We start from the raw sequence: 27,933 nt of genomic DNA, 5'->3' as shown, positions 1-27,933 counted from the left end.
AACATTCAAAATTATAGATACCATTAACAAACCTTTTAAAAGTATTAACATGAATAAACACCTCCATTCTTATGAGTGGAGATTTAATATCAGAGAGATGTGCTACAATTATTAAGAGAAGCATGGAAGAGAAAGACAATAAATACTAATTGGTACAATAATTTGTTTTCCTTTATTCTACTCAATACAAACACATACAACAGAAAGAATGCTTGCTTGCAGCCAGTCTTTACGATTTTTACATCTGAAAGAAAGTTTTACAATAATCTCCTTAGGAAACTGGTCAAATTTTTTGTTACAGTGTCAATCTGCAGAAGCACATCTGAATTAATGTGAATAGTAGGCATCAATTGCAATTAATTGTTTGATACTTTAAAACTGAAACTGCACAGCTGTGGAATCTGTCACTTTGCATTAACTCTTTCTCTTCTCGTCACACCTCTTTTTTTCAGGCAGAGCTCCAGGTTCCCCAGAGCAGCAGAAGAGTCATCACATAGATGAACATAAACATCAGGTACATGCAGAAGAGGAGCTTGTCCACTTTCAGGCACAGTTCCACCCAGTAAGACTGTGAAATGCCCTCACTGTCCTCCTCCTGAAGGTACAGTCTGAGAGACACCACCTCCTGCAGGATTTTCTCCAGTGAGGAGTCACTGTTTGAGACATCTGTCAGGGAGAACAGGTCTGGCTCTGGAGAGAGATCAGACTCGTAGCCTAAATCAAAGAGAACAAACCATTTAGAATCATGTGGTATATATATAAATATATATATATATATATATATATATATATATATATATATATATATATATATATATATATATATATATATATACACACACACACACACACAATAAATTAGATATAATATGTATAGGTATAATATTGTGAAGCTTCAAAACGAACATTGCAACAATATTACAGTGATATTGATAGCCTACGGAAGTCCTCTGAGGATATTTTCACTAACTTGCTTCAACAGAAAAAAGAGAGCGTGAATTTACAGTGTTACGAGAGACATAAAAGTAGCACCTATACAGTGTTGCCATGGACAATGGTGAGTACGAACCACTGATTTTCCATATAGTTGGGTAAACTTCTATAGTGGTGAACGGCAAGATATAATCATAATTTTTATATAAAATGTATTTCCATTTGGTTTAAAAGCAAAAGAAAGAAAATCGGTTATAGAGTTCCCACATCTTTTCAAAAGAGGGAAAAATACAGAGCGATTGATTATGTTGGTCAGAAGAGGGAAAGATTTCAAATTTGTCGTCACTCCCTCAGCGAGTGATATAACAAATATATAACTTTATATATATAAGTTATATATTTGATTAATCTAGATAATGTTAATTTTTGAACAAACTTTTGGTTGTTAGTCCATAGTTTATTATATATTTTTTTAAATGTATTATTATTATAAACTGTTATATAAGAATATTCAGTATTACCTAAATGTTAACAATGCAGTATTAGTACTGTTAACATTAACAAATGAATGTTTATAACTAATGTCAACTAATAGAACCTGTAAACAACATGATGAATGGATAATGTTCTCTCTCCTACCCCCTGATTGGTCCATATCATCCAGTGTCTTCATCGAGGTGAAAGCGCTCTCGATAAAGCTCTGGTCCATCGAGCCGTATTTGTCTAGCAAGCAAGCCGATATGGACATCTCCTTGACTTCGTTCTCACTGTAATGCAAAAGCTTCACTACGAAAATGGACAATGACAAACTAAGCACCAGCAGCGCCATGCAAACAGCAAAGAAGACCCCTATGGCGAAAAAAGCAGACATTGTTGTCAGTGACGTCAGAGTGTTGTTAATAGGGAAACATTGTGATTAGGAAAAGCTCTGGCTGTACTATACCAATGAGGGGTGTTTTAATGGCTGTGGCAGGGATTTCATCCATCAGATTGACTCTGATTACAGTGAAGCCCAGGAGAATGCTGGTCTTGAAAGTGATGCGAGTTCCACTGTTCGGAGGCAGATAGAAACTGATGACATCCACCACCATGAAGAAGATGCTGGGGATGAGCAGACCTACCACGTACAGCAGGGGGCGCCTGCGGATCAGCACCTTCAGAGAGAGACAAGAATGGCTGGGATCGAACGCTCTCTGGGTGATATTTATTTCATCACTTGCCATCAGGAACAAAAAAAGTGCTCTAGGAGCAGTCTGAAATGGCTGTGTCTGAAGAGGAATACATAACAAGCGTAAGCCTTCTCGCCATTTCCTGGATTTGCTAAATCGGTCCAATTTCTCATTCTAGAACTGAAATTGTTTTCCCACACCTCAGCTCCCCCTGAGAACCGAATCTCACTGCCATTGAGCTATTACCCCTCGCTGCCCCTCATCTGGATCAGGACCATTCATTTCACTTTCCTTATCTAAGGATGCTTAAGCTTTCACAGTACAACAAAGAGCAATTTCATACTGACTTAAACATGTTCCCCACCCATTTGCCCAATGAGTAAAAAACACAAATATGGATCTCTAAATGGCTTCGTCAATGAGCCGCAGAGCAAAGGTAATCAAAGAACACAGCCGTTTCCATGGTGTGCCTATCTTAGTGGAACAGGGTGGATTGCCCACGAGTGTGAGCTATTGGCCTATTTCTCCCACTGAACACGACGTTCATTGATCAAATGCCAGAAAGACAGTCTCATTATCATCATCCTTGCTGTGTGTTGTCTGCCGCTAAGCCTCATCTATTAGCATTAGTGCGAGTCCGCTAACAGCCATGCAAAGGTTGGAGAAGGGTTGTCAGACTGCAGGCTGTCAGTACTCTAGTGTGTCCGGCGGACTGTTACGTGCTAATGTCTCGGTCAGCCTCCAAAATTAACATTTGTCGAACACCAAATTCAAGTCAAATTTGGCAGTGATAAGTAAATAGAAAAGTACATTGAAATATGATTTAATTTTAGAAATGAAAAAAAAATGTAATCATTAAATTGAAATATATTTTGAAATTATTTCAAATTAAATCACATTAGATTTTAAAGTCGCAATGTGAAGGAAGTAGCGACATATCTTGATGTGCATTTGAGTGAAACGACAAAAAAAAAAAAAAAAAAAAGTAGTGCCGAGACTGGTTCTGTCCATCGGTTGTTCATTCATTGAATGTGAACTTGGAGTCAACTGTAATAGATTTTAAGTAGACAAAATGATTGTCTATTAATAATAATAACTACAAAATCTAACTTTACGTAACGCGACATACAAATCTCAAATCGCAAAAAATAAGTAAGGGATAATGTATAGAGAGGCGGTCGTTATAGCGAATAACAACCCCGACAGGCTGAACAGGTCTTGAATCAGCCTGAAGGGGTTGTTATTCGCTATAACGACCACCTCTCTATACATTATCCCGCTTATTACATGGCTACCTACAAAATAAATAAATAATTTGACACGAATTATTGATTTAAAAAGGAGTTTATTGATTTAGAAACGATTGTATTGCTTCCGCCAAAGAAAATAGTCCGTTCCGCGTCCATAGCAACGCGCTGTTTTTCATGGCAACAGTCTGTTATACTTCGCAGCGGTCTGTTATTAACAGACCGCATTCTACATTGGAATTCAGCCAAGCCATGTAATGAGTAAGGGTTAATGCAGGTATTAATGGACGACGGCGAGGCGTGAACTGTCCGACGCGCAGTGTTGCCTCCGCCGAAGTCCATTAATACCTGACAAATGGACACCTCGAAGGGCATTAACCCGCTTATACCATGGTCACTTGCCAAATAACACATTTTTAAAACATTAGTTTATATTTTAATTAGTTTTACAATCGAAATCTAAAGTTTTTACAAACAATAACTTGGTTTCCCTGGTTACGCCTGACGGTTTATTTACTAGGTGTCCTCTATCACTTATTGCACAGCTCTATAAATACATTTTATATTAATTCATTTCATTTCATTCATTTATCCGCATTGTCGCACTCACGTAAAGCGATATACATTATAGTAAATCCCAACTGCTTGATTAAATCATCTCAGGTTCAGAATGTAAATTTTATCACCCAGATCTAATCTAAAGATATACGGCTATTATAAACATGAATGTTTTCTGATTTACTGTAAAGCTGCTTTGAAACAATGTGTAATTGAAAAGCTGCCATTGAATGTCATTTTTACTGCTTGAATAAACTCACATTAAACTGAATCTGCGCGTAGTCTCTGTCCTCTACATTCAATGTCCAGTAGTGAGAAGGGACAGACAGCAGCTCCCATTCACCATCATTCATGAACTCACTTGTGTTGCTGGCGATTTCCTCAGCAGGCCTCCATAGAGCTAAATCCACTTCACTCACTGTCAGAGAAACACATTGTGTTAGAATTAAGTATTTATGTTGGCAGGTGTGTGAGAACCTCATTTAAAGTGTCAGCTTTTAAAAGATTCTAACCAGGGCTGATCAAAAACACTCAGTAATCACAGCAACTCTCATTATCCAGAGACCAGCTTGTTTGTAAAGGAGTGAAAGCACGAGCTGTGTATGAGCGAGTCATTTACCTGAGTGGAGCCAGCTGCGAAAGGTCAGAGTGCAGTTCTGCTTGTCAAAGGGAAAGGCATAAATCTCCAGGTGACATGCTGAGACCACCTGGATGGGTTTGTAGTTTTTTACTGTTCCTGAGCAGTTGACATAAACATATGGGATGACTGGGGATTTGCCAACATGGACGCTGGAGAGAGAGAGAGGAAGACATATGATGCAATGAGAGTATAACTCGACAAAATTCGTTTCCAGGAAACAAAAGGAGCTTGTGATGTGGGCAGGGGAGATGCATCTATCATGTACATACAATTCACTTATGATGACATCAGGCACCCAGATGGCATCCGAGGACAGCGATATTTCAGTGATTCCATCAAACTCTTCAGGATCCCAAACGAGAAACTCATCGTTCCATATCTGCAACATTAGAGTAATGTGGTTTACTGTTACCAACTAGCAGGTCCCATGAGGAAGATTCAGATTTCATGCATTTAAATGCATTATTGTGTGTGTTTCTGCTGGACCTGTCTCGAAATGAAATTTATGAAACTTCGTTGTTAAAATTTAACGTAATAACATTTTTGTATGTATTGGTTTATTGATATTATTCAGAATAAAAGTAAATGTTCGGGTTAAAGTCAAATGTCAAACATTTTTTAAAAAGCTACCATAAACAATGCACATCCGAATATTTTAATCTGAAAGTTTATGCTATACAACCATGCTGCTGATTTCATTATGAATCATTACCACTAATTAGACAAATTAATTGATACTTACTTGGCAATACCAAATGCTGGTGGTAACTTTCTGAGTCTGTCCGTCCTGTGAAAAGGCAGGCGCAAAATGACTTTATTATATTGACATGGGAAGCAGACAGACTTTAACACCTGTGCAGAACGTCAATTTAGTTAACGACTTCTAACAGTGAACACTCCTATGCATTGCATAGGGGAGCGCGGGGCACAACGTAACACAGGGCTAGTTGTAACACACTTGTTTTAAATACTTCCACACATGCTAGGATGACGAAACTTGGTGCATTTACTAGTTGCCATATCAACACTATATAGAGAAAAAATTGCGCCAAAATTATTATTTTATTTGGGAAGATATCCATAGACATTTATTAAACCATAGCAAAAGTAAATTTCTTACTTAAGTAAATTTTTCATCTCAATTTTTTGTGTTTATTTAAAATTAGACAAATCTGATATTATTTTAATCTCCAAGATATTATTTAACAGTTGAGATAGTTCTTTAATGCTTCGCTAACCAGCAGAAGACACTAGCAGGGTTTAAATCCCAGTTGTGCAGGCGGGCATGTTGTCAAAAAATTAGTTAATATTTAATTATTAAAAATTGCCATTATTTTATATGAAAAAGTTTTTAATTGTATTTTGTTTAGAAAATATTTTAGTTTGTCTTGTATATTTTTTGTATTAGATCAGATAACATTTTAAGCTGTCATATCATATGTCATGCTACAATGTGCCCCTCACATGTTACAATGTACCCCACCTATGGGGCATGTTGTCACATTTCACTTCCATTCTTTCGGGGTATATCCAGAAAAAAGTATATACTGTATTAATAAAACAAAACCACATAATTGTACTAGACATGTGGGAAATTAATGTGGGAAAAAATAAATACTCTGAACCATAAGTAGATTTACACAAACTGAGAAAGTCAAAAAGCGTTACTTTGTGCCCCGCTCTCCCCTATAAAAAAACTTAACGTGATAGATGTATATGCAATATTGATCATACGTTGAGCAATAAACTGTATCTCTCTAAAGGTTAAAATGTACTTACCACATCCAGGACCGATTTGATTATAAGGTCAATGTAAATGGTAGTTGGTTTGGTCCAGTTCTGGACAGGCCGAACTCCACTGTTGTATTTGCGAAGCAGTAACCTGGTGAGTTGGTTCAGAGCAGATCTCTTTGGTTTCTCTGGGACTAACTCGGCCTGTGGAATAGCTGTACAGAAATGTTAATAAGTGCAGATCCTGATAATGCTATAATTATCAGTATGGATTGCCAGCATACAGAATTCAATCACATTCATTCCATAAAATTCACAGCAAGTTCAACGTTCACTGAAAGGTCAGATGTTTCTAATTGTATTGTATCCTTTGAATAATAAATGTTAATGCAAGTAGCTATAACTGAATGATTGTACTTAATTCAATAAAAAAGAAGCAGCACTGGACTTACCTGACAGTACCAAAGATAGCAAGAGGACAGGACTCATCCTGGCAATTAAATTCCAGGAACTTCAGAAGAAGAAAAATGCAAACTTATTCAAATCACTTTCCACAGCCTTTGTCCCAGCTTTTAAAATGTTACCCAATTACAAAGTGCCTTTTATTCCAGCAGAATGCCATGGAGCATCAGAATGGTCGTCGTACACATGACTGCAACAAATGCACAGCAGCAACTTGCTCACCACTCTAGCAAATTGATTTTCCATTATGATGGTAAGAAGATCTGGGTTTAGTGAATAGGATGTGTACTCTGACTGCTCAGTTCATGGACCCTATATACTATAGAGAATAACGGGACATGCTACATACATAATCACAATTATGCAATCAACTATTATCTGTAAAATCGCCCAAAAACACATAATTTATTTCTTATTTTGAGCTTTAGCAGGATTGTAATGCTGCTTTTATTGAATTGGTGCATACTTTAACAAAATCACTGTAATTTGTTTTGCAATGACATTCTTTGTCAAGAAGTCAGACAGTTATCAAATAGGCTACACAATAAATAGAGTGACATGTAGCAAACAGCATTGCATAAGTTTTTCATGTTTTCAACAGGTGTTCTAAAAGTCATCCCTAAATTAGTGCCACGTACACTAATCTGTCAAACAGCAGCAACCTCTACCCTAAATAACATTTTTCTTGCTTTTTATTATTAGTTTGGTACTCAATATTTTTTTTACTTTTTTTTTTTCAAGGTGTAGGGACAACAGTAGGTTGTATGTGGAAAATGTGTCACCATATATAAATTATTTTGATATTGTAAGACATTTTTGAGTAGTATTGTAACATACGTAGGCAAAATATCAGATATGATGTCGGTTTATATGCTTTTGGGGGGCCGACAAAATCTAGGCTAGGCACTAGTATAGATTTATTATTGTTTTGTTTACATACCCTAACTAAGCGTAGGCTACTAGTTACTGGGCAACAGTGTCATAAATTAAACAAAATGGCTGAAAGTATGTAACTAACGTTATATGAAATGAAATCCATAGAGGCCTTAGTAGGCTAAATCGTTAAATACATTTTGGGAAACCATTTATTTATTTATGTTTAATCCACATTACCTCCGTCTGGATGAGACTTTCATGATTAATGGGTTCGTGGGTTAGATTAGAATTTAGAAAACGTTCACAGAGGATTAGTTTCAATGTACCAAGCGCGCGCACGACGATTCCCAGCACGCGCTTGAGTTGAGTTGAGTGAGTGTTTGTCCCGCGCGGCGCTTGTGTGGGTGTGGGTGTGTATGTGTGGGGGCATATGGACTAGGTCAGTCTCTGGAGTCAGGGCGAAGCAATCTGGAGAAATATATATTTATATATATATACATAACAAGTCATTGCCATGAGAGTTGAACAGGATTTTGAACATGGGGAAACGTCTGAAAACTCGGTGAGTGTGTTGCATTCTAAAGAACATGTAGTCAAATTAGAATTGTGACAATGCTTGTGTTAATGAGATCTAGACACAGCAGTGACTCTCACTGCAATATTTTCCCATTTAAACTGTTTTTTTAGTGGCAGACTGACTCTAACAGACCTGTAATTTTAATAAACTTATAGTTATAAAGTATGTTTTTTTTATCCTAATCAAATACAATTGGAATTTCTATCCTAATTTGGAACCAATACAGGTTCCTAATAGGAATTTTCTTATTGAAAAATCATTAATCCAAGCAGTACACAAAATCCAATAGAATAGAATTTCTGTTAATCCACTTGTTTGATTCTTAGATGACTTTCATTCGATCCCATTAGGATTGTTTCCAGATTATGACAGACACTCCACTAGTAATCTTGTCCAGATTGGAAATCTGTTTTGAAGGGCTTAATTTGAAATGTTTTTAATTAGTTTCTTTCCCTTAAATCCAGAATTTAATCTTTAATGTTATCCAGACTGAAAGAATAGGAATTACTGTATGTTTGCTTGTGTCATTCAAGCTCATGATAAACACAGGCGCTATCTGTGTCGAAGGCCCAAAATAGAGCTCTGAGTGCCGCTCACAGGCCTCCAGCTCACCATATATGTCTCCTGCTCCCTGCCTAGGGTGACTGGCTGCCTCCACAACCATGCTAACATTCCCACCTGCTGTCAGAGTTTCTTTATATAGGTCTGTAGCTCCTGCATCTATTATCTGGGCCAAAGACTTGTTTTTTTTAAATAAATGTTTACATGGCACATGCTACAGCCTATTTTCAGGTATACTGTACTTGGAAAAAATCTAATCTGATATGGATTTAATGTACGATAGACATTTTCATGCAGGAGACTTTCATAAATGTTGATCAGGCCAGCTATAGACTCCTCCAACCCACGCTCATTTGACACCTGAGTCAGAGATGCGGTTATGCCGGGTGTTAAATCCAAGTGCAAATTACATCTCATATCATATTCTTGTTTTTAACTTATCGGTTCACACCTGCTCTTTTTTTTCTGGAACGGATCCTGTTATTGAGTTGTTAATTGCTCAAGTGAGGCCTGTTATCACAAACAGAAGTATTCTCAATATGCCTGTGGCAAAGCATTTGAATTTTTTGATCCACAGAAATTAAAAAACAGCATGTTTGCTTGTCTTTTTCAGAGCCAAATGCTACTTAACCAGCTCAGAGAGATTACCGGCATTCAGGATCTGCAGGTTCTCCAGAGCGCCCTGAACGTATGTTAAGCACAGCAGCACTTATCCGTGTGTTTATAACACAAGCAGCAGATGTAACGTTATTGACACGGATATTAATAGAAAATAAGCCAGACAAATGTTTGTAAATATGTAATTCATACCATGCGCAAGAGTTTCCCTTACTTTCATCTGTGAGGGTTGGGTAACCTAGATGTGGTACTAAAATAAAGCATGCGTGTCTGATGACCTTAAAGCTAAATATTTAGTGCCCGAACTCATGTTCTTTTGTATTTCACTAGTGATGACTAATTGCGAGAAAACTCTTTATCTAGGCTAGTCAGGGAGACATGACCCATGCCATTGGGCTTCTGACCAGCCAGCCCACGGAGGAGGAGCACATGCCCGAAGATCCCACTAAAGCCAACAATGAGAGGAACACCTCCAATGCACAGAATGGTGGGCTGAAAATGACTTTCACGTCATCACATTTTCCAAAGATGAATTGATTAATATAGCAGTCATAATGTTTATTTATGTAATTGGAATTGTTCTCAGGTTCTGCTAAAGACGATCTGCAGACCGCCATTGAGCTCAGTCTTCAGGAGTCCCAGCAGGCTGAAGCAGAGCGCCGAGAGCTGCACAGGTTCATTCCTGATAGGGTAGACTGGGGCAATTGTAACATTTTTACACTTTTCATCACAAACTCATAGACTGCTTCAAATGTACAAGTTATCTCCTTTTGACATAAGAAAAATGTGCGCCAAAAGTACACTATCTTTTAAAGTATGGGGTCCGTGAGATTTATTTATTTATTTTTCAAGAGATATTAATACCTTTATTTAGCCAGGACACATTCAATTGATCAAAAGTGACATTAACGACATTTATGGTGTTACAAAATATGTCTATTTCAAATAAATGCGGTTCTTTTGAACTATCTATTCATCAAAGAATCCTAAAAAAAATAGTATATTTCTGAAGGGTTATGTGACACTGCTGAAAAATTCAGCTTTGCCATCACAAGAATAAATTACATTTTAAAATATATTAAAATTGAAAATAATATTTCACAGTTTTAATGTTACTATGTTTTTGATCAAAGCCTTTTTTTCAAAAACAATTTTTAAAAATCTTAGCGACCCCAGACTTTTGAAACGTAGTTCATATGTCACCCACTTGTGCCAGAAGTTATAATCAACTTATAATCAAAAGGACTAGAACATATTATAATATTGAATCAAATACTAGAAAACAGTTGATTTTAACAGTGGTTGGGGAAAATTGTAATAGATGATTATATTTACACGCTGAATCTCAAATAAGAGCACTCCTTAAAGTTATATCATTGCTTTAATACATTTTAATAGTAATGAATGATTTTCACTATTATATTATTCATATTTCTACTACATGTTATTTCTGTGTCTGTTATACACTATTATATAGTACTTTTTAACTGTAACAAATTTAAAAATACATTACAAAAAATACATTAAGTAAATGACAATTTTTAAATCTCTAAAACTATGTTTTGATCAGCTGACAAAATCTAAAACATTCCTTCAGCTCGACATTTTGATGAAGTAATGTTTATTATGTGCTTTGAAAGATTTCAGTTTTTTTATCTGTTCAGTCTTAAATTCGATTTTAATGCCATGCTACAATTAATGTTAGTGTTACCTCCAAAATAATTTATGTTAACTTTTAACCAACAACCTGAAGAATGTTTAAACTCAAAGGCATCAAAACTGAAGGACATTCTTGGACACCCCCAAAAATATTTCTCGAAAATAAATTTCTAAAATAAAATTTTAAAATAATTAAAAAATTATTTCTCGAAATAATTTAAAGACAAAGTTTAAACATCCTTAGCTTAAACTCCTTTTTCCCTGGCAGAGAGAGAGAGAGAGACTCACTCAAACCTGAACCAATTTAGAGCTTTACAATTCCCCCCTTCTCCTCTACTACAGTGATTATTGTGAATTTAAGGATCATGGGCACAGCAGTAACTATCAGAATCTGGTCTTGACTGTCTCACCCACTCCTATTTCTACTCTAGGGCTCTTGAGGTTAGTGCAGAAGAGAATGCGGCCCGCATGAAAAGGAAGAGGTGTGAGGCATCTGGAGAGAGCTGCAGCCCCGCCGACTGGATCCGACAGGAGGACTGTCCCGTGGGTATCCGTAATGTAGGAAATACCTGCTGGTTCAGTGCTGTCATTCAGGTGTGTGAAGTTTTTAATCACCAATTTTGCTTTGAGACGACAGAATAGGAAAAATTTCCAGCAAAATTAGATTGTTGTGCTAGTTTGCATATACAGTACTGTATGTAAGCTTCCCTTTTAGGATGAGTTTCACATGGCATACATGCTGAGTTGTAAAAGGTAATTGTGAGTGCTATACTTCATTTTTACAGACTGTTTGAGAAATCGAATTCCAAAACAAAAGCACTGCTGTAAGTGTTCTCGTCTGACCTGTTACTATATGATCGGATCATATTGTGCCAATTACATTAGTGGTGTTGCTAATGACTGGAGAATAGAGAAGATCAGGTGGAATGTCTTTTTTTCTTTTTTTTTTCTGACTGCAGAAGTGTCTCAGAGCTGTAATTTTATTATATCCATTACCAGACTGAATTTAGCGAGGCTTCTCAGATGTCTGTGTTGAAATATAAGCCATCACTGATATTGATAGATGTCTGAGCTAATTAAATAGAGCATTGTTTTGATGATAAAGAGAGGCATGAACTCATGGAGTGAGTTTATGGCCAATAGACAATCTTTCGTTAATACGTACCGTAATGCAGTTTAATGATGTCATTTGAAAGCAGTCCCAGCATGGATATGAATATCTCTAGTACAAATACACTATCGTTCAAAAGTTTGGGGGCGGTAAGATTGCATTAAATTGATTAAAAAAGACTTTTACATTGTTACAAAAGTTTTCTTTTTCAAATAAATGCTGTAACTTTCCAATCATCATTAAAGAATCTTGAAAAAAATTCATCATCGTTTCCACAATAATATTAAGCAGCACAGCCGTTGTCAACATTGATAATAATAAGAAATGTTACTTTTTATGAGGAACAAATGCACCCTGACCTCACAAGACAAGACTTTTCTACACATGACAACAAAATCAGCAACAACTGTGTAAATAAAACTGTTGCCACTGTTCATGGCCTAGTGCATGCTGGGAAGAGAGCTAATGGGACTAAACAAAAAAATGAAATTCTCTTGTTTTTAGTCTCTGTTCCACCTGCCGGTTTTCCGTAGACTGGTGCTCAACTACTGCCTGTCTGAGCGTGTGCTGGAGAAATGCAAGAGTCATTCAGTGAGTAATCTGCCAGATGAGCATGACTATCATTTAGTCTTTGTGTAGAATGTTGGGTAACACTTCATTTCAATGGTCCACTTTAGACATTCTATTAACTATAAGTAACTTTGCATGTCAAGTAACAGTCATAAGAGTATTATTAGACTGTCTTCTTTATATTTGCTATAGTGCCGGGAAAAATTAATCGCGATTAATCGCATCCAAAATAAAAGTTTGTGTTTGCATAATATATATGTGTGTACTGTGTATAATTATTTTGTATATATAAATACACACATATGCATGTATATATTTAAGATTTTTATTTATTTATATATAAATTATTTATATTTATATATAATATAAATTATGTATAAATGTATATACAGTATATACATGCAAATATTTCTTAAATAAATACATGCATATGTGTGTATTTATATATACAAAATAATTATACACAGTACACACACATATATTATGCAAACACAAACTTTTATTTTGGATGCGATTAATCACGATTAATTTTTTCCCAGCACTAATTTGCTAACGCTTTATTTTGAGACATTCTACTTCCAGCAAAATTAGATAATTGTGCTAGTTTGCATAATACTGTATGTAAGCTTCTCTTTTAGGATGAGTTTCACATGGCATACATGTTGAGTTGAACCTGAACCCTAACACCTAACCATAACTTAAGTCTACTAACAGTCTAGAAACTCAAAATATTGTTATCTGAACCACATTAATTATCTAAGTGGATTTGGCTAAAGTTAAAAAAAATTGTGATAACGAATCATGAAAATATTTTTTTACAGTGCACACTGTATATGATCAATAAGTTATATGTTATTACATGCTTTAACTCATCAAAATAAGCCATTTTCAAACATTATGTTATACAAGATTCAACTCATTTTTTCAAGTCAGTTTAAAGTAATTGTTGATTGTAAGTTGAATGTAAATGTAAGTTGATTGGACTTAAAAATTTAAGGCAGCAACTTTTTTTTTACAGTGTACAGTCTACTAAAACTCTAATGAGAGTTAGTTGAAATGTAGTTGCAAAGTTACTTATAGTCAGTAAAGTGTTTAAAGTGGACTATTGAAGTGTAACCGAGTGTTGTATTGAATGTTGAGGATATATTACATGTTAAATTAAAATGTAATGTAAGTTATAGTTCTCTTCTTGTCTGCCTTGACACCAGTATTCAAATATTGCTCAGCATCAATAGCAGATCTAAAAGACTGTGGATTATTCGGACTATATTTGTGTTGCAGGAGAAAAGAAACATTGCCTTCATGCAGGAGTTGCGCTGTCTGTTTGCTCTGATGGTGGGCTCAAACCGTAGGTTTGTAGACCCCTCTGCAGCAGTCGAGCTTCTCAGGGATGCGTTCAGAACCAGTGAGGCACAACAGGTACATCATTTGAATGATATGATTCACAGCTGTTATGTCAGGGGCTAATTATAAAAATGAAACAGTTGCAAATGATGCACTAATAAAAGGTGTCTTGAAATGTTTATCATTCACAACAGTTTATGAAGCTATATAAGAGCTTCTTCTAAGTAGAGACTGTGCTGTATTCTTGGAAAACAGTGTTTATTTTAAGGTTGCTTATTGTAGGATGTCAGTGAATTCACACACAAGTTGCTTGACTGGCTCGAAGATGCGTTCCAGCTGGCTGCTAATGGAACGTAAGTTCATAAATCATAAATAATAATAGTGCATGATAAAGTGAGAGTGGCTAAATTTGAATGCTCGAAAGGATTTGTTTAACCCTTTATTGAATGAATTATAAAAGCATTTTTAAATGCATGTAAAAGCATAACATAATGTAATACAAAAAAATATATTAAAATCATATGATATGCATTCAAAATTCTGTAGTGCTGCATCCCTATCCACTGCATCCGTAATCCATTCCAGTTTCATAATGGGTTTTGTGTGTGTTTTTGTTGTAGGGGTCAACAAACACATTAAAGCAATTCATCATAAATTGTTTTAAAATGAACTACTCACTACGAAATGTGAATGATATTTTTGATGGGTGGAAAATTAAACTGTATTTAAATAATAGTGAGACCAAGAAAAAGCTTTTAATGGTTTATTTAAAATCATTTTATTGCCATTTTATATGCATCATGTGTTTGCAACATGAAGAAAATGTGTTTGTTACCCTGAGGCAACATCTTGCTGTGGAGGGTTAATTAATAAATGGTAATGAGTGTAGCATTTGTTGAAGAATGATGAATAATTACCCTATAGCATATTTGGTTGCTAATGTACTTGCCAGGATTTTTTTTATCCCCACAATAAAACATGGCAGCTTTTATTTTCAGTAACCCAGAGGATAAACAAAACAACCCAATGGTCCAGCTGTTTTATGGTACATTTGTGGCTGAAAGACTTCATGAAGGTAAGATAATGAAATGTCTCCTGTAGTTATTCTGTGTTTACCACTCTCATTGATTATAGTTGTGTAATTGTGTGCAGGAAAGATTGTGTCCAACATTGAGCAATTTGGACAATACCCTCTCCAAGTGAACGGCTTCAACAATTTAGACGAATGTTTGGAGGGCGCCATGGTTGAAGGAGAGATCGAGTCCCTTCATTCAGATCAGACGATCTCCTCTGGCCAGGAGGTCAGTTTCTCCACATGCAAATATATAGACTGCTGTCATTTATTAAAATATTATTTTGAAGTATGAACATGCTACTTTTATGAATTCAAGTATGTCTTTTTTTTCCAGAGGTGGTTCTCCAAGCTGCCACCAGTGTTGACCTTTGAGCTGTCCAGATTTGAGTTCAATCAGTCTTTAGGGCGACCAGAAAAAATACACAAAAAACTGGAGTTTCCCCAAGTGATCTATATGGACAGGTTAAGATCTATCCATCCATCCATCTATCTATCTATCTATCTAAGCAAATCAATGCTAAATGGCAAATTACTATTTTTTGTGTGCAGATACCTCCATAACAATGTTGATCAGACCCATGGTAGAAGAGGAGAGGTCAAGAGACTCAAGGACCAGTTAACAGTTCTGCAGCAGAAACTTGAAGGGTATGTTCAAAAGCCAAATAGAGGTCAAATCATGGTCAACATTGCGAGTAACCTTTGATATTGTTCTTTGGGGTTTATTTTAAAATTTTTGAAGACAAAAACTATGACTTTATTTTTCAAAGATATAAAAACTATGGCTCAGGGCCAACCAAATACCCCCTGGCAGACATGTTGCAGTATGTGCTGGAGTTTGCCACCACGAAACCCACAAATGTGTCTCCAGCCTCGCCAGTACCTACAAACCCTCCCGTACACACAGAACCCAGCTCAGGTGACAGCAGGCAAGGCTCGCTTTCCTGTGTTCTTCTTCATCGGCTGTGTGAGAAATCGTTTGTCCTCCTCTAAATGTTTCATTTCTTGCTGTAGTCAGACAGAACCAGATGATGCTGGCTCGTCAGATGGTTCGGGCTGCCCGCAGACAGCCACACAGAGAACTCCCATACACAAGCCTTTTACTCAGTGCAGACACCCCATGGAGATGCCACTGCAACCAGCCCCCCACAGCGTGACCGAGGAGGAGCTGTACTTCGTCAAGGGCTGCTTACAGCGCTGGAGAGCAGAAGTTGAGAACACCATAAACGGTACATCCTTCACTTAGTGAATGTTGTTTTTCCCCGTAAGCTTGAATCAATGTTTTTTTTTTAAGCCTATAGTGAGCTTCCTTATTTTAAGATGTCATAGGTGCCCTCTAGTTGCGATGCGTAGACTGTCCTAAAAGGTAACGCATGTATTTATCAATATGCTGATTTGCCGTTCAAAAGTTTGGGGTCAGTAATATATTTTTTTGTAAATAAATTACAACTTTTATTCAGCAAGGCATTACAGTTTTTCCTGGTCACTTTGGGCACGATTCTCAAATGAGAATGTTTTTCTCTCAAAACAATAAGTTCAGATCTCTTAACAATTAGTTTCGTGTTCACATTAGATTTGAATTTCTCATTGATTTAAGCAAATTGCATGTGTTTTAGTACATGTGTGCAAAAGAGTAAGTACAATTGTCTACAATTTGCACAATAACTATATGCACATGGCTTGTTGAGTTTATTTTCAATGAAACTGTCAAACTCTTCACAACTTCTAAACCTTTCTTTTATCGTATGAGCCATCATGCAAAATTATCCATTCAGTAGTCAAAATCTGTCGGACATGTATGTATATTCAATATCTGACGAGTGTTTGTAATACCTGCTAAATTAGCTAATGGTCTTCCATTGTAATGAAATAGGAATCACAATTTCACCAATCAACCAATCAAGTCTCAAAAATCTTTCTAAAAAGCTCAGTGTGATACACAAGAGCATTCAGCTAGACAAAACTGACATATGCAGTACAAAAGTGTGTCAGTGTCAACAAAAAAGTAGAAAAAAACATGAAAATTGTATATAACAAATATTTCCATGGTGAAAAAACATCTAAACATTTTTGATCAGTGTGGCTCACAAAACACTTTTTATTTTGGTGGTATTGGCCAATTTAATCACACAATAACTATGTATTAAAGCATGAATTAAATGTTTTGGTTGAGTTACTACATTTAGCAGACATGCATTAGAGTCCTGATGTTCTAGCAAACAGTTGTGACAATTGAGCTGCAGTTTAGAGAATGTTAAGACTGTTTCGAAAAATGTGCCAAAGCGATAAAAAAAAATGTAAATTGATCAAATGTGACAGTAAAGAAAACATTTTTAATTCAAATAAATGCTGCTGTATTGAACTTTCTATTCATCAAAGAAACATGCATAAATGTATCACAATTTCCAGCTCGACTGTATTTTAAAGTGGACATCTGACACTGATGTCTGATATTTTTTACTATCCCATGAAGCTACAGGAGAATTTTAGATGTTAAGTTTAGACTTAAGAATTTTAGACATCTAAATTTTTAGATGACAATATGGCAGATGTCGTATGTCTGGATTGTACTACACACATACTTAACAGAGTGTACTATTTTTAACAGTTGAGAAGTTCTTCATCGAATGCAAATCAAATCTGTAAAAATATAAATTTAAAATGGCAGATAGTTTAATAAAAATGTAAAAAAAAAAATCACTGAAAATTAATTTAGTACTGAATTGATATAAATGCTTTTAATAATTAAAAACGGACTATTTTACCTAAAATTGACAACTATGTGCTTTATATATTTATGCTTTTATTATATTGTGTCGCCAGTATTGGAATCAATTAACTCGTGTCTCCCATGCACTTTGCGTGCTGAGCGCTATTTGTTTGACACAGTTCTTGTTGCCAATTGCCACAGAAGAAAACTGTCTATATGTTGTTAGTGAGGCAGCTCACTAGGTTTTGGACCTGAGCTGTAATGTGCATTTTCATTTTTCTGTTCTGAAGGCCATCATTATTCACAAGCAGTTATCCTAATGCGTTTGTGACTGTATCAGGATCCTGGCCTCAGGCGCAGTGTATTGATCTGTGTTCTCTCCCTGTGTGCAGAGCTGAAAGCCAGCATTGACAAGGTCAGCCAGGCCCTGGAGGGCATGTACTCAGATAACAGTCTGTGTCAGGTAAAGTCTATATCCTGAACACTCGTTGGTACTTTAATATTGACTGAGCCCTTTCAAGAAATTTGCATGACACCTCAATGAACCCTGACTTCATATTTGATGCTTCCAGGTGCCCTACAGACTACACGCTGTGCTCGTCCATGAGGGACAGGCCTCCGCTGGCCATTACTGGGCATACATCTATGATCATGCTCACAAACGCTGGCTGAAGTACAACGATGTAATGGTGACAGAGTCGACCTGGGAAGAGCTCGTTCGAGACTCGTACGGTGGCATGACCAACGCAAGCGCCTACTGCCTCATGTACATCAATGACAAGCTACCATACCTCATAGCAGGTACTTTCCCCATGTGCCTCTCAGATTACGCAACTGCGCTCAGATTTTGCTGAAGCAGATCACTCACTTGATTTAAGGCATTGGCCTTAGCTCCGATTTCTTTCATAAATTAATGTTGATTGCTTTGTTGGCACACTTTGAGCATAAGAGAGTGTCTGCCAAGCTGTGAACATCAAAAACTCTTCCTAATGGTTTTTATTTTGATTAATTTTCCTGATGTTTTCTGTGATAAATTGCTATGAATATTTATATGATGTAGGGGTGAACATTTAGGGCCAGATTTACTAACTGCTTGCTCCAGCGCAAACCCTCTTTTGGTGTTAAAAAACTACTGTCAGGATTTACTGAAGACACTCGGTGTACAATTAGCGCTGAAAAGGCGTGGACTGGGTTATTTTTGCGGCTGATCTCATTGCATTTTCATTTATAGGAGTTTTCCTTTCAGACGCAACATTTATGGGAGGAGAGTATTTAAATGAATCATGCAAGGTGATTTACTAAGATTTGCACTGGTCAATTTACTGGTATTTGCACCATTATTTACAGTCCAAAAAAAGCATGTCTTAAACCAGACGCTAATTTGCACTGCTCTTGGTAGATTGCATTGGTCATTATGGAAATGATCTGGCCATTTTTACATCAAAATGCAGTAACCAAAAAAAGCATAAAATGGATGTTGCAATTGTATTTTCTTTACCATTGTGAAGTATATCTATGGAAGCTTGTTTCCGCCACAAAAAAAAAAAAAAAAGATATTTGCGACTTTTTATCTCACAATTGCGAGTTTACATCTCGCAATTCTGACTTTATTTCTCAGAATTGCGAGATATAAAGTCAGAATTGCGTGAAATAAAGTCGCAATTGCGTGTTTTAAAGTCAGAATTGTGAGATATAAAGTCAGAATTGCGTGAAATAGTCACAATTGCGTGTTATAAAGTCAGAATTCTGACTTTTTTTCTCGCAATTGCGACTTTATATCACGCAATTCTGACTTTATATCTCAGAATTCTGACTTTATATCACGCAATTGGGAGATATAAAGTCATAATTGCATGATATAAAGACGCAATTGCGTGTTATAAAGTCAGAATTGTGAGATATAAACTATTCTAAGGTAAAAAAAAAAAAGTCCGTCTTTTTTTTTTCCCTTAGAATTGGACTTTATATCTCACAATTCTGAGAAAAGATGTCAGAATTGCGAGATATAAACTCGCAATTATGTGTTATAAAGTCAGAATTCTGAGATATAAAGTCAGAATTGCGTGATATAAAGTCGCAATTGCGAGAAAAAAAGTCAGAATTCTGACTTTATAAGACGCAATTGCGACTTTACATCTCGCAATTCTGACTTTATATCTCAGAATTCTGACTTTATTTCACGCAATTCTGACTTTATATCTCGCAATTCTGAGAAATAAAGTCAGAATTGCGAGATGTAAACTCGCAATTGTGAGATAAAAAGTCGCAATTATCTTTTAAAATGTTTTATTCAGTGGCGGAAACAAGCTTCCATATATATCTGAGTGAAATGACTCAAACAAGAAAAATGTAGGGCAATGTAAATTTAAATTTTGATTTCATAGTGACTTTAATTATGCACTCTGCATAATTCGTAAAATTCCTTGTAAGGAACTGTCCTATCATCAGGGAACTTTTTGCCACAATAATGAACATTATTTTTTCTTTCTTATGAATGACAGAAGACACAGACGATGAGACAGGGCAGGCTCTGAAAGGAATGGACTCCCTCCCGGCTATCCTGAAGCGCTATGTTCGGGAGGACAACCGCTGGTTCCAGCAGGAGCTGAGAGAATGGGAAGAGCAGTTCTGCCAAGCCCAACGTGAAGAAGCACAAATCCAAACACACACTTCCACTAACACAGAGGAACCCGTCCCAGAAGAGCCACAAAACCTAGTGCAAGAACCTGCCCAACAACAAACAAATGAAGTGTCTGAAGAACCACCTCCAGATTCAACACCAGCACCTGTCCAGGACAGTGAAGGTCAGATCCTTTTTTCTTCAAAAGGTCAGATGTTTTCCATGTATCTGTTGCAGGTATATTTTCAATGTCTTTTCCCTTTCCAGAGCCCATGGCCAATTCAGCAGCTCTCAGCTCGATATCATCAGAGCCCAGTGAGAATGTGGGAGAGGGAAGTGAAGAGGATGTCACCAGTAGCCAGACACATGGCCCGCCAGATGAACAGAAGCCAGATCAGAGTCAGGTGAGGACGTTGAAGCGTTATTTGAGATGTGCAAAAAGTAGGTCACATATACAACACTAGAGGTTTTATGTACAGTACATATGGGTCACAATCCATAATCTATAAACATTTAAATGAAATGTACATTAAATATTAATAAAACAACTTTTGCAATTTTTCACTGTAAACCATAATTTTATATTTACAAATAATTTCAACAATATGTTATTAAACAATGTGTATTTAAATACATGTCTTGTTAAATTCAATATATCTTTTTACCATAAATTAAATTGCAATTTATACTTTTAGTTTTTACTTTAAAAAAACATGTATTTTGCCTGTGAAATGTACTTAATAGAATATTACAGTAAAATTACATGCATTATATTAAATAACAATTTTTCACTTTAACTGCATATCATAAAGTAACTTAAATAGATAAATAGCAAACCAATTACAGTTTACTTTATACTCTTTATATTCTTGTATTCTCTCTCTCTCTCTCTCTCTATATATATATATATAGATATAGATATTTAGAGTTATGAACATTTTAGTATATTTGTCAGGAATTTCGATATAGGAAAGGTTTTTATACATTTTTATTATTTAAAAAAAAAATGTTTTAGAGTATTAGTTAGTATAAGATGTTTGTGTATATTTTGACAAATATGTGCATCACTATATGTATGGTGCGATTATATGGGAGAGGAACTTGTAGATTTACATTGGTGGTTAAATCACTACAAACTTGTTTGCTTGTACTTGCCTAATGTTTAATGTTTTGTCTGTTGTGTCGCGAAGCTCTGGTATTTTGTAAGAGGATACGTTTTGGAAAGGGATGTGGGGATAAGGTTCATCGGACAGCTGAGAGCCTTCCAACATTCCTCAGTCTTTCTGGTTGAAGTCCCATGTGGGGTTGCTGGGGACAGTGTGTCAGATAAGAGCTTTAAATAGAGCCGGAGCTCTGTGCTTCCTGCATGCACCATCAAAATCAACTGGATTCCTAAACGATTGTGGAGAACATGTTCCTGATGCTTCTATCTACAGGCAATTGTTTAAGCGCTGTGTGTTCTTGGCGTCTAGTCTTTAGAAAGAGTAATCTTGGATATTATTGACTCAGTATATGGGGTTAGAATGTCGATTCTGTACTTAAGACTTATTCTTCTGCTGTTTCTCTCTTTGACTCGTTGATTTTATTGGTGCTCCTGATTTACAACTGTGCTGATTTGTTTTCCTAGGCCTTGTCATAAATGGTAGTGATAGGACCTCTAGTGGTCAGTGTCTCATATTGCATTCAAGGGTATTTATAAGCAAAATAAGGTGATTAACATTACTTGAAGGGATTTTTCTACAACATTCTACAACATGCATTACATGTAGTCATACCACAAACATGAATTTTGAATATGTTTTTTTTTTCCATAAATTTTGAATGTTTAAAACAAAACGTGTTCTGCAGCAAGTCGCTACTTAACGTCTTCAATGGTTATCGGATGAATTGCATGTTTTATCCATCAAACACCAGTGTTATTTTAGTATCATTAATTTACTATTATAGTTTTTGTTAATATTTTGAATTATTAATATTTTGAATTATTTTTATATTTTCTGTTTTCATTTTAAGTTCTGTGTTTTTATCATTTTTATCAGTTTTAGTAATTTAGATTTTTTTTATGGTTTCAGTTTTATGTTAATATAGTCCAGTCATTTTAAGCCAAAATGGGGGTCAACCTTGAACAAATTGCAACAGAAGCAAACTCAACTGATTTTGTATCCTCAATATGTCCTGAGTAAGGAAAAAAAAGCCCTGAAGAATCCCATTAGGGGAAAGTTTCGAAAAAGACCCAAATATAGCCTATTCATACGCCTAATCATTCTTCTTCTTACGTGAATAGGGTAAAAATTGTAAAATCACCATGAAAATTACTGAGTTGATTACTTACATCAAGACAAACAAAAAATGTATAACAAGTTTTTTTTAATTGTTTGTTAACATGGGCAAACAGTGCATAATCTAATTATGTATGTGCTAATTTGCATAAATACCACAACAGATCTAAACATTGGGATAGCCAGGTGAAAATATCTTGTTGAATCTTGTTGACACATAACAGTAAAATACTTCATGTTAAGGTCTGAATGGAACCCATTTAGGCTACCCATGAGCATTAATACATAGAGGCAGGAAGAAGTACTTTAGAAACCAGCCTTTATTAATTTTTAAGAGATTGGGTTTGGGGCTATTTGCAATTTGTAAAAAAAAAAGAATGAATAGGCTATATTTGGGTCTTTTTCGAAACTTTCCCCTAATGGGATTCTTTTGGGGGGGGGGGGGGGGTCCTTACTCAGGATATATTGAGGATACAAAATCAGTTGAGTTTGCTTCTGTTGCAATTTTCAAACCTTTTTTCATAAAATGACTGGACTAATAACCCAAGTACATAAACCCACATCTTATTGTGCATGTGGCCAGTACTATTTTCAAACATTCAGACTAGTCCATGTATTCAAGAATTAAAAGGAACAAATGAGGAACAATAAAATGCCTAGTGCTGTCGTAAAACTCTAGATGGCGTAAGGTGATGATATTTACAGCGTTAACTACTTGGCACAAGCTGATTTGTTCATGTCACATCTGCAGCCAATGAGCTTGCTTGCTCAACTTTAAATGGCTGGTGACCATTCAATATAGCAGTTTGCTGCCGCTTTCAGAGCTCGTTTAAAACCCTCCACCTTCCCCAGCTCCACCTGTATAAATCTGCTATGGGTAATTTATATGTTACTTGTGTGGCAGCAGTATGTCTTACATACTCACAACAGTGTATCGCCGTATGTATTGGCAGCAGCAAGTTCCTGTACTAAGCAATAATCTACAACAACAGCAATAATCAACAGCAGCAGCAGCAGCAGAGCAGATCTATTCCACCAAGACCAAATACATTAACGTTGTCATATCCATTACCATGCTAAAAATCTCCAGAGAGTTGTCATGATAGAAATAAAATACATTTCCTAGTCCAGCTCATCGTCAATCTCCGCTAGACTCTTTAAAGACAGCCAAAAGAGTGTTTTGAGGGGGGGAAACAACTATCAGAGATTTGCATTTCCGCTGTTTTAAAAACCAATTAGAAATTCCTGAGGGAGACCATGGTGAATTACACTTCCTGGTTTGCCTACAAATTGATGTAATGAGTGAACATCTCTAGACTATGGTAAGTGAATAAGATCATTGACAGTCACTCAACAGCCTCTTTCTCTCTGTTTTTCAGCAGCCTGTGACGGATTCAGCCTCTACAGACAGAGCTCAGAGGTCAGAGGTTGAGGTGGAGGAGCAGGTCATCAGTGATGAGGCAGAACCAGACAGCCAGACAGAGCCAGAGGCCTCGTCCGCAGAGGAGAACCCAGCAACGGCCACGCGCAGGCAGCCTGAGAATGAAGTTTCTGAGGTAGAGATACCCAATGTAGGCAGGATTCTGGTGCGCTCTGATGCAGATGGCTACAATGAAGAGGTAAAGGATTATTCCTCTGGTTCCATGAGGAATGTAAAATGAGGCTACTTATTAATTAAATTTAACATCAATGTTTTCCTCTGTTCATCTGTAATGGAATAGATGATGCTAACACCAGCCATGCAGGGTGTCATTTTTGCCATTGCCAAGGCAAGACAAGTTTTTGACAAAGATGGGCCTGAAGCAGGACTCATCAAGGTATACAAATTAAAATGCCTCAATGCAACTGTGTCTGAACAAACTAAATGGTGCTACTAATATATATATATATATATATTTGGAAATCAACTAATGCATTGATCTCTCTCATTGATCTCTCTATCAGGCGTTCCATGAGGAATTTTCCAGATTGTATGAGCTGTCCCAGGAAGAGACCACACCCCAGCAAGACCCTCGACTCCAGCATGTGCTGGTTTACTTTTTCCAAAACCAGGCCCCTAACCGTGTCATTGAGAGGACATTGCTGGAGCAGTTCGCGGACCGCAACCTGAGTTTTGATGATCGGTAACTACACATTTTCTTTTAAATCAGTGACTTAATGCAGTATATTTTTTATTGGAAAAAGTTAATATTGACTAATTGGACTAATCTAAACTGGTACTTTCCCCTTGTAGTGCCATCAGTATCATGAGAGAGGCCAGATCTAAACTTCGTCTCATTAAACCAGAAGATATGGACATGGATGAGTACTTGGTAAGGCTCACTTCTCTTTTTACTTCTTTAATTTAAAATGTATACTGCTGTTTAAAAGTTTGGGGTTAGTACGATTTTAAACAAAGTAATACTTTTATTTAGTAAGGATGCAATTGATCAAAAGTGGCAGTAAAGACATGTATAATGTTACAAGATTTAATGCTGTTTTAATGAACTGAACTCAAAAAATGTATTACGAATTCCACAAAAGCATTGAGCAGCACAGCGATTTTTAACATAGATAATAATAAGAGATGTTTCTTGAGCGCTAAATCAGCATATTATTATGATTTCTGAAGGATCATGTGAGTAAGGATGCTAAAAATTCAGCTCAGGAATAAATTACATTTTAAAATAATTGATTAAAATATAAAATAGTTATTTTAAATTGTAATTATATTTCACAATATTTCAGTTTTTACTGTATTTTTGATCAAATAAAGCAGCCTTGGTGAGCATATGAGACTTCTTATAAAAACGTATAAAAACTAAAAACTGTATTTTCTTCCCTCTCCCCCCAGCAATGGCAGGATGACTACAGCATGTTCAAGACAGTGTTTGCCTACCTGTTGACAGGCCTCGAGCAGTATCAGAATGGAAAGTATGTAGACTCATTGACACCAGAAAGGGCCTGTGCATTGCATTGAAGAGTCTGTAAGTCTACAGCATTGATCTTTTCCATTGCAGGACAAGAGAAGCTCTGAATTATCTCGCACATGCACACCAGGACAACTCAGCCCTGCTTAGGAAAGGAGAGAAGAAAGGAGTGGATCAGTCGCTTATAGCACTTTACAGGAGAAAGTGTCTGAAAGTATGTCCACTTTAATAATCCAAAACATACACTACCATTCAAAGGTTTGGGGTCGGTACGATTTTGGAAAAACGTATAATCTCCGCGTTGGATCAAAAATACAGTAAAAACAGCAATATTGTGAAATATTACTTAATATAATGTTCTAATTTATTCCCTTCATTGGCAAAGCTGAATTTTCAGCATCATTACATTCAGTGTCACATGATCTATCAGAAATCATTCTAATATGCTGATTTGATGCTTAAAAAACATTTCTCATTATTATCAATGTTGAAAGCAGTTGTGCTGCTTAGTATTTTAATGGAAACCGTGATACATTTTTATCAGGATTCTTTGATGAATAGACAGTTCATCTTTTGTAACATTATAATTTAAATGTCTTTACTCTCACTTTGATCAATTTAACGCACCCTTGCTGGATAAACGTATTCAATTCTTTTTTTTTTCTTTTTTTTATCTTACTGATCCCAAATGGTAGTGTATTGTAAAGACATTCATATATACTTATATAAGCACAATTTTCTCATATGAAACTTCTGTGAATGTGTTACACCCTGCAGGAGCTGAATGAGAACGCAGCCTCACTCTTTAAAAGTCAAGATGAAAATGACGTGGCAGAGGGAGTGACCATCATGAACGAGTGCGTCATCCCTTGCATGCACCTCATGGTCAGAGACAGTGTCAGCCAAGAGGATTTGGATGTCATAGAGCTGATCAGGAATTGCTGGTGCTCCTACCTGGGGCAGGACATGGATGGTGGGCTTCCCCCCTAAAAAATATATATATTTTGTATATAGACCATTTCAATAACTTTCTTAGCTCATGTTGTTGTCGTTGTTCATATTTGTCTGTTATTCAGATTCTCTTCAGGAAAAGCTCAGCGAATTCCTGCCCAGAGTCCTGGACTGTTCTGCAGAAATGGTGGTGCTTAAAGAGCCCCCCAAAGTGAGGAACTCCCCCCATGATCTGTGCAGCCGTCTGACTGCCGTCATGGAGTCCATTCACAGCTCCTCAGTCGTCATCGTGAAGTGAAGTCGGACATGACATTATGTGAGGCAAGGTTGAAAAAAAAAAATAGCACGGTACAGTCACAAGGTGATCTAACCTCTGTCTTAGACTGAGCTGGATTTCATTTTTGCTGCACAATGACGCTTTCTGTTTCGCACTGCACACATATTGACTGTGTTCTGAATTCCTTGAAGGGGGATCGATTGGCTGCTCTTGGTCTTTGTAGACGTTTGATCTCAGGAAAGATCAAATAGATGACATTTTGTAAAGCTAGGTTTAATGATAGGGCAGCGAAGGTAGTGTACGTTTTTACCCTGTTCTTCTTTTCACGTGAACTGTAGACATATAGCGTGAAAATAGTCTTTTATAGAGATTTGCTGAAGCCACTTTATTTCAGTCTACACTTAGCTGAACATCCTCTATGTATTCTTTCTTTGTACAGTAAAGTTGTCTGATTTTCCACTCCTTTGTCCTACCCCTCTGCTACCTTTCAATAAAATTTTGATTTCTCACTTTGTTGCCCTGTCCTGAGTTCTCGCTTTCTAGCTGTTGTTTTTCCACCTTCTGTTCTTATTTTCCATTTCTTTTAAGTTTCTTCTAAGTTCTCACCACATACTCATACTGTATATAATGGGTGCCATTAACACTGTACATTTACTGCAGCTCCACTGAGAATATTCAATTATTGTGGGAAAACACAGGCATGTCTGTGAACACTTATTTTTTACTTGTTTTGTGTCGTGGACCCCATATATAAATTTTTTTTTTTAAATAGATTTTAAGATATTTTTTAAGTACATTTTGTTTCATCATTATATATACATGTATGTATATATATATATATATATATATATATATATATATATATATATATATATTGTACAAAATATATTAAAATAAGATTGTAATTGTATTTGAAGAACATTTTTATTAGCTGGGCTGTGTATAAAATATTCTCAAAAGAGTACAACACTAAGGACAAGCAATAATCTTTGCTTTTAAAGAATCGTTTTACCTTATTCTCTTAGATTAGAAGCTTTCAGAATGGCATGTTACTAAAAA

General features: G+C 36.2%; 2 protein-coding genes across 4 annotated transcripts; one reads left to right on the top strand and one right to left on the bottom strand.

The window, feature by feature from the left end:
- Positions 1-153: 153 nt before the first annotated feature.
- On the bottom strand, positions 154-8,004 carry htr3b (5-hydroxytryptamine (serotonin) receptor 3B). Of its 2 annotated transcripts, XM_081391084.1 has the most exons (11): positions 7,854-7,979; positions 6,731-6,789; positions 6,327-6,493; positions 5,290-5,334; positions 4,817-4,926; positions 4,527-4,696; positions 4,168-4,325; positions 1,877-2,087; positions 1,573-1,782; positions 440-714; positions 154-244 (listed from the first exon to the last, which is right to left on the bottom strand). In XM_081391084.1, the coding sequence occupies exons 1-10, from the start codon at positions 7,874-7,876 to the stop codon at positions 449-451; spliced, it is 1,419 nt and encodes a 472-aa protein (XP_081247210.1). In that variant the 5' UTR covers positions 7,877-7,979; the 3' UTR covers positions 154-244; positions 440-448. The 2 variants fall into 2 exon arrangements, with proteins under 2 accessions (XP_081247210.1, XP_081247209.1); XM_081391083.1 differs by having other exon boundaries at positions 154-714; positions 7,854-8,004.
- On the top strand, positions 7,985-27,383 carry usp28 (ubiquitin specific peptidase 28). Of its 2 annotated transcripts, none has more exons than XM_081391081.1 (26): positions 7,985-8,178; positions 9,368-9,442; positions 9,736-9,859; positions 9,959-10,046; positions 11,463-11,625; positions 12,647-12,733; positions 13,994-14,131; positions 14,339-14,409; positions 15,055-15,131; positions 15,209-15,357; positions 15,466-15,593; positions 15,681-15,776; positions 15,899-16,057; positions 16,143-16,357; positions 18,231-18,301; positions 18,411-18,639; positions 20,340-20,642; positions 20,726-20,862; positions 24,120-24,356; positions 24,459-24,554; positions 24,682-24,860; positions 24,971-25,049; positions 25,571-25,650; positions 25,737-25,860; positions 26,424-26,619; positions 26,723-27,383. In XM_081391081.1, the coding sequence occupies exons 1-26, from the start codon at positions 8,131-8,133 to the stop codon at positions 26,893-26,895; spliced, it is 3,522 nt and encodes a 1,173-aa protein (XP_081247207.1). In that variant the 5' UTR covers positions 7,985-8,130; the 3' UTR covers positions 26,896-27,383. The 2 variants fall into 2 exon arrangements, with proteins under 2 accessions (XP_081247207.1, XP_081247206.1); XM_081391080.1 differs by having other exon boundaries at positions 24,117-24,356.
- Positions 27,384-27,933: the final 550 nt, after the last annotated feature.

Source organism: Scardinius erythrophthalmus (assembly GCF_964197995.2).
Source record: "Scardinius erythrophthalmus genome assembly, chromosome: 17".
In the NCBI taxonomy this organism is placed as follows: domain Eukaryota; kingdom Metazoa; phylum Chordata; class Actinopteri; order Cypriniformes; family Leuciscidae; genus Scardinius; species Scardinius erythrophthalmus.
The sequence above is the reverse complement of the archived record's forward strand: the minus strand, read 5'-3'. Positions and strand labels throughout refer to the sequence as shown.